Source organism: Schistocerca nitens, chromosome 12 (genome assembly GCF_023898315.1).
Source record: "Schistocerca nitens isolate TAMUIC-IGC-003100 chromosome 12, iqSchNite1.1, whole genome shotgun sequence".
Taxonomy (NCBI): Eukaryota; Metazoa; Arthropoda; class Insecta; order Orthoptera; family Acrididae; genus Schistocerca; species Schistocerca nitens.
In genome coordinates this window covers 175,883,931-175,899,200 of record NC_064625.1, presented here as the reverse complement: position 1 = coordinate 175,899,200, position 15,270 = coordinate 175,883,931, and the positions used below count along the sequence as shown (strand labels likewise).

Below are 15,270 nucleotides of genomic sequence, written 5' to 3'. Positions count from 1 at the left end.
CAAGCGCATTTACTCGCAAGCTGGCGCGCCTTTTATCGTAACACGAGTGGGCGCGTGTTGCACTTTGCACGCGTGTATAAAATAGCTGTCTTTATGTTTCTGAGCTAAACGTGTATGCTCAAAATCACAGTTTAGTCTTACTTTATGCAAACGTCAAAAAAATAAACTTACATAATATGAGCTAAACCACTGTTTTATTAAACAACAATGAAATAAATTTTTATTATAACACTCTGTTGCCAAAGATATGTGTTACAGAGACAGGAATGACCCACTCGAAGCATTAAGCAGTGCAGTTGCAGCAGATCCCCACCAGCCGCTTATTCGATCACTAATTATCACATAGACAACTGCCTCAATGTACGATTATGTTGCTAGTTTGTAATCGGGGTCATTTTTTTGCACGGATTGTAAATTTTTTCTCGCCTACAGTAATATATTTTATATTACTGCTCCTCACTTGTATGTACGAGAACATAATTTATCACTGTTTCACCTGAAGCAATAATGAAGGAATAGGTACGAGTTTGCAGTTGTGAAACAACAATGTAACCGTTATTTTTGTCCGGCGCACTTTACACACGGGTGTGCCTGCTCGAGGATTAAAAGCCTCGAGGTGTATTTTGAACATTAATCGTGCTGTAATATCCAATTACGTGGCGTATTCTTTCTCCCATCCAGAACCGTATTCGTTTCTAAAATGTCACTGTACAGGAAACAATCCATTTCACCTTCTGTTTCAATGAGAGGATCGACCCCTCATGTAGAAAAACTTCCACACTCCGTGATGCTACTGCCACCGTGCTTTGTGGTCGGTACCTGCTACCTGCTGTTGTGCCTTTGGTTTTTTGTAGACATATATATTGCACACCATCAGAAGAAAATACATTAAATTTATTTTACTCACTGCATAACATGTTAGACTGATCTGTAGCATTCAGAGTTTGATGTTTCTTTGCAAACACTGTTCTCACCTTCCGGTTTTTTGAATTTTTGAGTGGTTGATTTGGTGCTCGCGTACAATCTACTAGGTGATGTTTTGCAGTAGACAGACACAGGTTAAATCCAGGGTGCTGCTCCGTATTGTGCCTGATTTGTCAAACCAATTTTCCTCGGTCAGGAGCTGACTGCTTACAAATCACTCTGGCTTCTCATCTTGTCGTTTTTGAGGACAGATTGGCCTCTGCTTATTGGCTACTGTTCTTCCTGTTTTGCCACCAACTACACACATTTATTAGCCATCGTGATAAGCCAAACTATCTAGCAGCACTAGACTGTGACTCATTTCATGAAAACATGTAAAACATCTCGTCTCTCACAAACTGAGTATTCTTTTTGTTTTGCCACGAATCTAGTTGTTTCTACAAATGAAAAAACACTGTCCGAATGTCTAACTGACAGTAACTTGGCTACACCATTCCACTGAACCAAATTACAAAATAGTTTTGAGATAAAGGGCTACGTACTTATGTTGTCATCGTACAACCTCTCTTATTTACTAGATACGTAATCACAGTGACACAGAGCTCTCAACGGAGTGACACGGTACTTGCAATGCTATGTTCTAGCTGAATGCAAACAGTACTGACAACATAACACTGCAACTACAGAATACTTTTGAGCACTGCTGTAGTGGGACTTTGAATTTTGCCGTGCTACACTCTTTCCCTCAGATATAAATTATACCGTCATAGCTGTATGAACGCTCGACGGCAGAGAAAATATTTATAAGAAAATGAAGGTACAAAAATTGTAAGTCTTTTTGTTTTCTTTTAATTTAACTTATTCGCTAGTCTTGGTACGATTCAGACGTAAAAACTTATTCGTTAGTCTTGGTCTGATTAAGACGTAAAAACTTATTGATGTGCAGACTTATAGTATTGTGGAAGTTTGTATGAAATTTGGAGGCTGGAAGCAGCCGTAAAATACATTGCATTCAATATCAAGATGGTATTCATTCGTAGACATTAGTAATTCCTGGACGATGAAATTTACTGCAAGATTTTGGAGCAGCTACGACTTTTTCATGCAGAAATGAAGCAGGAGACTGTTGGACAACAAGACCTGAACGCAGCACGAGAGAAGACATATTAACATGGTAATGAATGTACTCTTATCTACGCCATTTCCCCTGTTAATCACATTTTGTTATTCTCTGTTCTCTTTCAAATAATTTTTGTGGTGGAAATTGGTTTGACTTTTGCTCAGAAACGCCACAAGGACCACCCCAACGATAGCTTTTCCGAATCACGAAGTCCGATAGCTTTTCTGTAATTCGAAGTCCGATTTGCATTTCATTCTTTCCCTTTTTCACGGTCATTAACGATTTTAAAAACCCCTTTTTATTCACCATTTCTCCCCACATTTTCTTTTCTTTTTTTATTAACCACTACACTGCTGTACCTGACGGAAAACCTGAGTCTCAGCAAAGTGTAGCATAACAGAAAAGCCTTAAAACTGCACGACGGATATACTGTTCATATATCTGGGTGTATTTATTAACTGGCAGCTACACCTGTTCGAAATCTGTGCCGTCTGTTACACCAGGAAGTGGACGGGGAGACGGTTACACCGGTCTTCCTGGACGAGTCGTCCGGCACCGCACGAGAAATCCGCTGGGTGCTCCGGATGGGCAGTGCGGCCGTCGTGTCGGCCCTCCTGGACGCGGTGCGGCCGCCGTGGGAACAGCTGTTCTCACTGCCCCTCCAGGTCTCTCTGTCTGGACAGTCCAGATAACACAGCTGACGATGTCCACAGGACTGCTCACGTGTCTGTGTGTGTGTAAGCAATGAGCAATACTCTCTAATCTTCCATGTGCTGCCTGCCAGTCTCTGTCAGATCTTCCATGTATCATTTTGTTAAATGTGTAGTACGTGCAGAGGGGGTGTGTGTGTGTGTGTGTGTGTGTGTGTGTGTGTGTGTGTGTGTGTGTGTGTGTGTGTGTGTGTGTGTGTGTTTGAGAGAGAGTTTTTTTAAGACAAAGTAGTGAGATAATCACAGAATAGGTGCAGCTTTTGTTTGGAAGTTCTGTGTCAACTTTTAACAGGTCCAAGTCCAATGTTGTTATATGTTCTATACCCTCAATATATATCATTACGGCTGGAATGTGTCATTCCGCATCCAGTGTGCAAGCGAAAAGGTGACTTGTGGGCTCCGGGGACAGTTGTGCGCTACCTGTGCCACAGATGAAAGGAACGGGAGAGTAGAATAAAATTACTGAAAAGGCTTCTGGCTGAAAACCTCTTCTCATTTAGTGGGCAGCTGTTCTGCTGCAGTAGGTACCTTTGGTTGTCATATTTTAGTTGCATCTAGTTTCACAGAGAGCCTTTCTCTTTAGTACATTCAACCCTGTCCTGGTTCCCTCTTATTATATTAGGAGGATTTAAGATTTTTTTGCCCCCCCTCCCCGCAACAGGCAAGGAGTACTAAAGGAAGAAATAACACTATGGCTGTCCCATTGTGTTGCACCTATCCAGATGACTTAACCCTTGTCAATGTCATGTGTCTGAATATAAACATCACTTTCCAAAACTTTCCTTTTAACCAAGTAAACCCATAAACTTAAACAGTTTAGGTAGTGCTGCACTGCAGATGCTTACATCGTGTCACTAAATGTTTCATAGATGTAACGAGGCTCAGCATCCTGTAAAGTTCAGCCATTTGCATAACACTTGTGAAATTTCTAGAAAGAGCAAGTTCCTGCTTCCAGTGATCTATTTTACTGCTTCTTTCATTGCTTATAGATGACGTTTTATTCATTACGACAAAGTTTTGGTGTCTCTTTGCTCTCAAGTGCTGTTTTTCTGTGCCTTATTCTCCGTGTCTCTCGGGGTCGACTCCCTTTGCAGTCCTGTTACACCGCTCTGAACGTATTTGCGTCATTTTGAGGTGCAGTCTCGTCAATACCAGGTCGTTCTATTTCTCGTCATTACCAGGTCGTTCTATTCTGTAGGTATCTGCGAACTCTCTTCTTTTTTAACAGGTGCCGTCTTGTCATAGTACGCGACACACCGTTCTAGTGTAGGCAGTCCTGTCGAAGCTTTCCCACCGTTGACGTAAAAGTTTTCCGAGTACGGTACCACGTCACAGTGTAAGAAACTATACTGGGGAACCCGACATTTTGCCCACGGTTACAGTGGCCTCCGTCTAGGACTACAGTCGAAAAGACGGCCACTGTAACCGTGGGCAAAATGTCGGGTTCCCCAGTATAGTTTCTTACACTGTGACGTGGTACCGTACTCGGAAAACTTTTTTGTCACAACCGACACTGGCTGCAGAACCCTATGCAATTATAATTTTTGCTATGTTTGCTGTCTTCAGTGAACTTCGTACATGCTGTTTTATACTATATCTCCATACTGTCCTAGCACCCTTACCTGTAGCCCGTAGCTTCTGTTCGTCCGATTTGTGCATGGCCCGACAATGTGAACCGCATCTCAGAGATGGTCTTGTCGATCATTTTTACGTATTTCCCCTCGACTCGGATCGGCATTTTTGCGTCGAAGAGCACTCCTTTTAATGACCTCCATTTTGACTGCCTGGTGTTTATACCATTTTTTATGTCTCTATCTGTGGAAGCTGTGGGTGTTATTACCGACCCGAGGTACCCAAAGTTACCTGTCGCTGTTATGAGGGCACTGTATAGGTGTAGCTGCAGTTGAGACTCAGTGACAGTTCTCGAGAAGTTGCAGTACGTGTACTCCATTTTGGCCGTACTCACTCGTAAGTCCTCTACGTTACAGACCCGTCCACCGAGCATTAATATTTTCTCCAATTTTTGGTAGAGATTCTGCTATTAGAACTATGTGAGCATACAAAAGTGTCCGTGGAGTCTGTAACACAGTTCCCGACCAGATTGAGCATTTTTAAGCAGACCCATAGTGGATCCTGACTTTTACCTGGAGTTATTCACTGACACACGTAGAGCTTACAAATTTTACCTTTACTTTCTATCATGTGTCCTTGAGAATATTGACCCAGTATTTTGAGAGAAATGTTTTCTGTATTTATTTAATACAATTCTACACTACAAATTCTTCTTCTCATTCAGGTTTCATATTTGTTTAACAGAATTTTGGGTTGTCGGTCAGTGGCATCTTTTCTACAGTTAACCGTGGCTCCTGTGGTTTTAATCGCTATGCAGTCTGCTGTCTGTAGCTGTAGCATTTTTCACACCAGATAGCACATATGTCTACCTACCCTTTGTGTTCACACGCTAAAGCAAAATGTGCACCACTAAAATTCATTAAAGTAATTGTAAATAGTTTAGTGTGCTAGTCACTATCCTCACACTACTTAATCCTCTTCTTTCAAGATGCAGTGAGATTGTGTGCTAAAACTCATCTTCTTTTTCCACTCTTAGGTACATGAGACTTTCTGACAGCATGCATGGACAATATCCTCTCCAGCACTTCTTTGGTTTCCATTCCACAAATTTAGCAGTCTGATCTTCATTTGTCACCATCAGTTACAGTTAAATAGCCTCACCACAAATTTTTCTTCTTCTTCTCCTCCTTCCTCTCTCTCTCTCTCTCTCTCTCTCTCTCTCTCTCTCTCTCTCTCTCTCTATCACTACAAATTCCTCTCCTGTGCCAACCTCTTCATATCAGAGTACCACTGGCAACCTATGTCCTCACTTATTTACTGCATGTATTCCAATCTCTGTCTTCCTCTACAGATTTCACTCTCTAGAGTTCCCTCTAGTACAACGGAAGTTATTCCTTGACGTCTTAACAGATGTCCTATCATTCTGTTTCTTCTTCTCTGTGTTTTCCATATATACCTTTCCTCGCCAATTCTGAGGAGAACCTCCTTATTTTTACCTTACATTCCACCTAATTTTAACATTCTTCTGTGACAGCACATCTCAAATACTTCTGTTCTCTTCTGTTCCAGTTTTCCCACAGCCCATGTCTCACTGCCATACAATGCTGAGCTCTAAAAGTACATTCTCAGAAATTTCTCCCTCAAATTAAGCCTATAGTTCAAAAAGTGGGTGCAGCTGAAAGTGTGAGCCAGCTTCACTTGTCTTAACTGCTACTGATTTTTGTTGTGGACGGGTCGGACATTTTCCGCAGCCTCTGTGTGTGGAATGTGAGGAAGGAATTGACCACTTCTGAATTCCACGGCAGAGTTAAAAGATTAATGGCAACTTGCAATGCAACCACTACCGAGTAGAGGAAACATAAAACCACCCAATAATAATAATAATAATAATAATAATAATACTCAAATTTTTTTTCACCTCGACAAAGGTCAGGTTCTGGGTTCACTGCTGAAAAATCTCTTTCTCTATAACAACTACTGCATTCACTCTTTTCTTAGAGCATGACAAGTTTGGGGATTTATAATTTCATTTCCTGAGTACTATGTAAGTTTACACAAGCACATATTGAGACACAATCTGTCGAACATAAATTGTCATGCTGCAATTGTTCACACACATTTACAGTGGCCGAAGGAATACAGCAAATGTTCGGTAGCAAATCGACTATGGAGACACCTCTATTGGAAACGTAGGATGTCGTCCCATGATAAATTTGTGGCGGTGGAAGTTCTGTAAATTTATTGACTATCTATGTTATACAGGTGTTGGGTAAACATATTTTTGTACAAAACTGTAAATTCCATTTCTCGTTGTGTGGGAGCACTCGAAAACAAAACTACCGATCAAAGTGAGAGAGAGATGTCCTCCTCGCCGTGTCCGGCGACAGCGACTCCGTCAGTCTTCTCTGTCCTTGTTGTGGTAGGCTCGGATGTGGCTCGCGAATCCGAATTTCGCTTTGAATATCCTGTTGCATGAAGCACAGTGAAGTTGACCAGCAGAGTTGTAAGTGTACGTGTAGACAGGCTTGAGCTGAGATTTTCGGAGCTCTCTTTTAGCATCCAGGTTCATTAGACGCTTTTGCTCGAATTGTTCGATGCTCTTATGTACAGTTGATCGCCACTCCGATCGGCGCAATGCTAGCTACTCCCAACGGTTGCTTGGAATGCCACAGGCTGCAAGGTGGCGTTTAATGGTGTCTTTATATCGCAGGTGTTGACCACCTTTCCTCCTCTTCCCGCACGAGAGCTGCGAGTAGAACACCGCTTTAGGTAGCCTACTGTCATCCATGCGTACTATGTGACCACTCCATCTCAGTTGATGTTTCATTATTAAAGCTTCAATACCGGCCAGTTTCACGCGGCGCAAAATCTCCGTGTTTGGGACACAGTCTTCCCATTTGATGCGCAGAATTGATCTCAGACATCGAAGATGAAATTTATCTAGCTTCTTAATGTCAGCTTTGTAACAGCACCAGGTTTCCGAGGCGTAGAGTAAGGTGGATAATACTACTGCTTTGTAGACTGCAATTTTTGTTTGTAGTTTGAGATCATGTGATTTTCATACTCGGTCATTAAGCTTACCGAAGGCTGAGGCTGCGCTGGCTATACGCGCTGCGATTTCCGTTGTCAGGCTGTTGTCACTTCTAATTTGGCTTCCCAGGTATTTGAAATTTGACACATTTTGCAAGGGTTTGTTATTTATCTCAATACTGGAGTCATCTGCATTAAGACCTCTAAGTGGCTGTTTGAGAACTTGCATGTTAGTGATGCTAATGGCTAAGCCAAATCTTCTGCAGGAGGCATTTAGCAGATTTATGTAAGTCTGAAGAGTTTCGCAAGAATTAGCCATCATGCATACATCATCCGCGTAGAGAATCTCTAAGACTGATAGTTTGGTTACGTGACTTTTTGTTCTGAGGCGAGAGATGTTGAAGACACTGGTGTAGCAGTAAGACGACAGACTCGCACTTGACAGAGTGACAGTTTAAATCACTGTCAGGTCTTCCAAAGATATGTTTCTACTGTTCCTGTAAATTATTTAATGTGTATGCCAGGACAGTAACACAGAAAATAATTCAGCCGACATTCTCTCCGTGTCGGATCCTAATTTTTTTTTCGTTTGAAAAGGATTTTATATTTTTCTAAACTGGATAAGATTTTAAAAAAATATATCTCCTGTGTGGCGGACGTCTTGCCTGAGAAGAGGGTATTAAAATGCGACAATTTCTTAGGATTTCTGTTTCTATACAGGATCGACAGTACCATAAGTAGAAATGTTGCCGGATCTGTCCCGAGCTGTCAGGTGCGCACTGCATTGGAGCCCACAGTCCGAAACCTCTAATTAGTCCAGGAATGAAGTGAATCTCACTACGACTGTCACTGTGCAGCTAGTTCTCCCGTATGCTCGGAGTGCCATTTTGTGATAGTCTTATAAACATATCAATGTGGAGTGCAATTTTGTTAGTATCTTTAATACACTTTGTTCTTCCAAAGACTATAACAATATATTTTTTGCCGTCTTAATAATGAAATGTGGTACAGTTTTTGAGAATCAAAACTATAAGATTTCTTTTTCCATTTTTTTAAAGTTTATTGTTATTTCAAGTTTTATATATATTTATGTATATGCTGCTACATTGAGGTCACATTTTGTTGTTGTTAAGCATGAAGGATATTATTAAACTGAACTGACATAAAATGTGTCTAGATTGCCTTTTTTTCATACGATTTCCTTTCTCACTCCTGACTACTACAGCCGGGGTATTGAATCGCCTAGCGAAACTGTAGAGTGATGGTGGAAGATTATTTATCTGATTATTACACGGTATAGTGACCCAGTGGAAGACGAGAGGGCAAGACGAGATCATAATCGAAAATGAAAATTTTTCTTCGGTCATTTTTTTTGCGAAGAGTGAAAATGTGACAAATTTCCACTAAAACAGAGATCCTGGCAATTTGATAAGTTAGGTAAATCTTTTTGATTGAACAGGAAGTTTTTATAATGGTATCCACGCTAGTAAACACAAGTCTCGTAATGGATGTCACAAGCAATGATTGTGACGTGCACTAGTTTTGTGCCTCATTACTCGTTTTCAATTAGTGTATCACACTCGACCGTGGCCATTAGAGCTCCATGTAGGCATTAAAGACTATTTATTTCCAGATAAATTAGTTTAAACTATGTTACCTGGCTGGTCAGTTGAAATCACCACACAGAGACGTGTGGAAGATAGCCAATTCTGTAGGTTTCATCTCAGCTGGGGAAATACACTTATCAGCCAAGGAAAGAAATGGACACGGAAAAGCAGTGCTCTCACTGGCTCGTACAATTGCCGACGTGACCAGAAATGATCCAGAACTACATTTCAATTAATATAAGAGGCAATCTAAAATATTCCATTCGAGGCTGTTGCTGCAACACAGTGGGACTCCATTGTGGTTATACGAACACTGACTCACAGGTAAGGGATTAGTGCGGCACTGTGTCTTTCTCGACACACGTCGGGTAAATGCGGAAACGTGAACTGTGGTGTCATTATTACCAAATGCGTCCAAACAGGACTGACGTGCTGTTGTTCTTTTCTCGGCTGCCAAAGGACACACACCGGATGACATCTGTTATAGAATGGAGAATGTGTGTGAAATTAAGGCAAAACTTCTGGGAAAAGTGTGATGACAGGTGCTGCCGCTTCACGCTAATGTACGTCCCTGTATCGGGAATGTCGTCACGCAGAAGTTATGCCGACTCGAGTGGGAGACACTCGAGCACTCACCTTATAGTCCCGATCTCTCCCTGTGCCGTTGTCACATCTTCTGTCCCTTAAAAAGGCCTCGAAGTGTCGACTGTTCCTGTCCGACGAGGGTGTGCGGCAGCTACAGACTTCTTAACACAGCAGGACACGGTGTTATACCAAAAGAGTGCCTCAGACCTAGTGCATCGGTGGGACGATTGCCTCGATGCTCGCAGTGATTTTGCCCCATTGGCGTACCCGTTCTGGACTGTACGGCTTTTGAACGGAATCTTTTTGATCGCCCTCGTAATTTTGCTATGCTCGACCTCCACGGTCGTGGCCACAAATGAGATACAGACGTGTCCTCACGCTCCAGATGCCGAGCAGAAATCACACTGACGTGCAAACACTGATCGGACTGCACAGAGCGAGGGAAGGAGCCTATGTTCCGAGATTGAAAGATGATTGTCATTTTTTTTTTTTTTTTTTTTTTTTTAATTGCAGTGTTGGATTCTGACAGTGTGCTAGAAGAAAAGTAGTACTGAAACTGGGCCGAATAATATTTATTTCACTGGGCGATGCCAACACGTTGGCAGTCGTAGTGGCTAAAATCCGTCGAGTAGGATCAAACTGGTTCCGACGTAATTTCTCGAATTTCTTCCTGAGAAACAAGAAATAAAATATACAGATTTTGGCAAGATCTACTTTTCTGGTAGTTAGGGAAAATTGGAAACTTGCTTGGGCCAGTCCACACCTGGAGGATAAATCATGTTCTCAAGATTACTTAATAATGTCCAATGAAGAAAGTCACACTGCACCAGGTGTTAGTCTACACCAGAGGTGCTCTTCATTGCTGGGCTTAAGATCTTCTACATGCAATTTAGTCTGTTTAGACAGAAATCTACTGAGTAAAAATTCATGAAGGTTTAAGCCCAAAACAACACTGCAGCCAAAATTAATCATTTTAATCACACAAAATACATAAAAGGTAATTTTCTCTCATCAAAAGTTGCTTAACTTAATTTTCAATATATTAACCATGTCAAAAAATTGAAATATACACCATCAAAATGCTGAAAAAAGTTTATTCAAATACTTGACTTACATATCATTGGCAAGTTAATTACGATCTAGTGAATAATTTCTCATATCTGACCTTACACAATCTTTACGTTGGGGAGAATTCCACTAACAGCAGGTAAAGTTGTTGTTTATTGAAACATAACTAATTTTGTGGCCAAATCAGATACAACAATGTTAAAAGGTCATTGGCATACCCATCACTCCAAGTCCAATTTTGCTATTCAGTAAATATCGTTAATACTGTGGCAAACGAAAAGTAACAAAGACGTACTCCATTCATTTCAGACAGCAATTTGTCCCAAATGATGGAGCAGTTTGTCCTAAATGAATGGAGCACGTCTTTGTTACCTTTTATCTACCATAGTTTTGACAATATTTACTGGCCAGTAAATTTTGACTAGGAGCGATGTGTACGCCAGAGACATTTTAACACTGTTGCACCTGACGATGCTGCTTTAGGCCACAAAACTGAATGTATTTCAATAAACAACAATTTTACCAGCTGTTACTGGAATTCTTCCTAATATTGTGCCTTTTGACAGATGTGGATACCCAGAATAGTTTGCTTACACAGTCTGGAAGATGAGTACCAGCCAATTTATTTTTACAGTTAAGATTTCACCAAGCTCATTATTGACAACACTACCTCACGTAGATACGTTCATCCAAAAGATGATAAAACATATGATGGCACGTGTAGTGCCCCCAGAATTTTACAAAAGTCTGGAGACACTTGTGTTCCAGCCGTTTCGAACACGTGTTATTTTAAAGCAGGGCCTAAGGATGAGCACGGGATACTTCACCCATTTATTGTTTGTGCAGGGGAAACCGGAAGGGAGAAACAGATACGGCCCGGAAGCTCCGTGGCCGACTGCAAAGAGTAATGTTGCTTTGTATTGTTGAAAAACAAATGGAGAGACTCGAGACAGTGACTGTTTTAGTAGACGTTGAACTGCTGTTGAGAGTACGTGGACTGGACGTGGATAGTCAGCCACGGTAAAAGCTTATGTATTAATTGTGTTCAAAAATGTGTAATTAATTGATCTTGGGTGCCCGGTAATGTGTGGGCTTACGTCATAAAGTTTAGTTGTACAAAGTGGAAATAAATATGTTCTGGTACATTGAATGATATTCCATGAGTAGCGTATTTTTAAATAAGAAAAGAAAGAGAGAGTGAAAATTTCCCCTTCCTAGCAGTGAAATCTTCGGAGGAGTGTCCGGTGCTAGCAGAGGATATCGGCGCTGCAAAAAGCAGAACCAGCATTCTTCAACAAGTAAGTCCACAAAAATGCTTAAGCTGTATAGAGGGAGCTTAACATTACACTGGGCCACTGCACACCTTTACAGTGTTAGGGTAGGTTTTTACATATACTAAATTCCACAAGTTATCTTCATTGTATTCTGACTTTAAGGAAATGCTATTTTGAAACTGAATTATTTCCTCTTTTAGTTCAACCTCACTACAGGAGAAAAGAGCACCCATTTAGAAACTTCCTGGCAGATTAAAACTGTGTGCCAGACTGAGACTCGAACTCGGGGCCTTTGCCTTTCGCGGGCAAGTGCTCTACCATCTGAGCTACTGTAATGGTACTTTGACTACCGCGCCTCCGCCAATACAAAGATATAATTCACGATTGCGCATGCAGAAGAGCACTGCGCCAGCGACCGATTTTTATAAATAATTTTGTTCCTTTTTTTTTACTTTTGCGTAGGTGTTTGTTTTTTAACAACTAATTGATTACTCTCTCTCTTATCTTCATACGAAAGACGTGTATTTTTCGGCGCTGTGTTGAATGTGCTTTTGGGTGGAAATTAAAATTATATTACAAAGCGAGGTTGTTTCAATAGTGATTCGAGGTGATTATCGCCAAATTTGTAAATTGATCATGACAGTGACAACTTGAAGAAGTTTTCAACAGACGGAGAAAAGTGAAAGATGGGTTGTCCTACAAGAGAAATTAGGAGGACAGCCATGAAGACTATATTGTAATTAGTACTGCGTTTCTAACAAGATTGTAAGGTAAATTTCAATCAGTTTCTGATGCTATTTCCATACAGTCGCTTTTTGTAGTGTTGCCGACCCGGTCTGCCATGCACGGTCAAATTACAGCACGATCTCAATCAGTAATATGAAGTCCGCCTTATCCGTAACTTATTCCACCAAAATTCAAAACCCAATCAGATTTTCTATTTTATATTTTCACGGCAGAACCCCGAGGAAAGGAAACACTACACTACCCAAGCAAGGCTCACGCCCCGTCCTCACAGCTTTACTTCTGCCAGTACCTCGTCTCCTACCTTCATTCTGGAAGCACCCATTTTACTTGAAATATCTTCAACGTCCACTTTTTGGAAAGGTTGAGGCATGAAAGTTACAACAGGTTTCTTTGCCTTGCAATCTAAAAATCGGTTTTCAAACTCTGTCTTTAATGTTGTGCGGTTAGCCACATACTTATTTGCAGCTTCTGGATCCAATGGTGTTCGGTGATACAAGAGTGCAGACTGCATTAGAGTAAAGTGTTTTGCATTTAATTTCTGTAACTGTGCTATCCAAAAGTCAGGTTTACATGAAATTCTTTACAGAAGACGTAAGAGTTATGACTGTTTAGTTTTTTCCTTAGAGTTCCTCGTTTAACTTATTCAGTGTTTAACTGTCATATCAGATACAAATTCCAGATCCAGCAATAACCTCAAATCATACAGTTGTGCGTAATGTTCCTCTGTTTCATCCACAAAAGATTTTATCACTAGCAGAAATTCTCTAAATCTGTTTAGAACCACGCATCAACTCAGCCACCAAACTTTGGTATGCAGTAGCATGTCTCCATAGGACTCTCTAAATTTGTCCTGTGTTGTGCTTGTGAGCGAATTGAATTCACAATTTTTTTGACAATACTCGTTGCATGTTTCATTTTCAGAATACACTCTGAGGAACAACATAAGCCCGAATCTCGTGGTCGTGCGGTAGCATTCTCGCTTCCCACGCCCGGGTTTGATTCCCGGCGGGGTCAGGGATTTTCTCTGCCTCGTGATGGCTGGGTGTTGTGTGATGTCCTTAGGTTAGTTAGGTTTAAGTAGTTCTAAGTTCTAGGGGACTGATGACCATAGATGTTAAGTCCCATAGTTCTCAGAGCCATTTGAACCATTTTTTTTTAACAACATAAAAGCACCATGAAGGAGTTGCACAAGTTGGTCACAAGTTGATATTCACACTAGTATCAATGGAAAATGCAAAAATGTATACATTGGTGACCAGTGGATGAAATTAGGACACTGCAGTGCAGTTTCACCTCACAGCTAGCAAGGGGCGTATCGATACCATGCTATAAAATCCTTGCGAATTTCATTCTGTGTAGTCAGTTAGACAGTACATACACTGTGTGACCAAAAGTATCCAGACACCCGCAAAAACATATGTTTTTCATATTAGGTGTACTGTACTCCCAGGTACTCCATATCAGCAACCTCAATAAAAATTAGACATCATGAGAGAGCAGAATGGGGCACTCCGCAGAACTCACGGACTTCGAACGTGGTCGGGTGACAGGTTGTCACTTGTCTCATACGTCTGTACGCGAAATTTCCACAATCCTCAACATCCCTCGGTCCATTGTTTCTGATGTAATAGTGAAGTGGTAACATGAAGGGACACGTACAGCACAAAAGGCCAACCTCGTCTGTTGACTGAGACCGCCAACAGTTGAAGAGAGTCTAATGTGTAATAGGTGACATCTATCCAGGCCATCACACAGGAATTCCAAACCGCATCAGGATCCTCTGCAAGTACTACGACAGTTAGGCAGAAGGTGAGAAAACTTGGATTTCACGGTCGAGCGGCTGCTCATCACGCCAGTAATGCATCGCTCGGTATAAGGAGCGTAAACATTGGATGATTGAACAGTGAAGAAATGTTGTGTGGAGTGTCAAATCACGGTACACATTGTGGCGATCCGATGGCAGGGTGTGGGTATGGCGAGTGCCCGTTGAACGTCATCTGCCTGCGTGTGTAGTGCCAACAGTAAAAGTCGGAGGCGATGGCGTTATGGTATGGTCATGTTTTTCGTGGAGGGGACTTGCACCCCTTGTTGTTTTGCGTGGCACTATCACAGCACAGGCCTTCATTGATGGTGCCACTTCCTTATACACTAATATTCCGCACGTCCAGGGCCTCGCTGCGATGGAGCACTTCCTTTCACGCCGATCACCTGCCACCCTACCTAAAACCTCTTTCCTCATTACCTTAGCCAGTTTCATCCTGACCCACAACTTCTTCACTTTTGAAGGCCAGACATACCAACAATTAAAGGGAACAGCCATGGGTACCAGGATGGCCCCCTCGTATGCCAACCTATTCATGGGTCGCTTAGAGGAAGCCTTCTTGGTTACCCAGGCCTGCCAACCCAAAGTTTGGTACAGATTTATTGATGACATCTTCATGATCTGGACTCACAGTGAAGAAGAACTGCAGAATTTCCTCTCCAACCACAACTCCTTTTGTTCCACCAGATTCACCTGGTCCTACTCCAAATCCCATGCCACTTTCCTTGACGTTGACCTCCATCTGTCCAATGGCCAGCTTCACACGTCCGTCCACATCAAACCCACCAACAAGCAACAGTACCTCCATTAT

General features: G+C 41.7%; 1 protein-coding gene across 1 annotated transcript in view; it reads left to right on the top strand.

Annotated features, from left to right (window-relative positions):
• Positions 1 to 3,402, top strand: part of LOC126214992 (serine/threonine-protein kinase 11-interacting protein) — a 204,910-nt gene extending 201,508 nt beyond the window's left edge. The window contains exon 22 of the mRNA XM_049941622.1: positions 2,548 to 3,402. Coding sequence (XP_049797579.1) covers positions 2,548 to 2,736 — 189 coding nt within the window. The 3' untranslated portion in view covers positions 2,737 to 3,402. The remainder of the gene's footprint in view (positions 1 to 2,547) is intronic.
• The last annotated feature ends 11,868 nt before the right edge of the window (positions 3,403 to 15,270 follow it).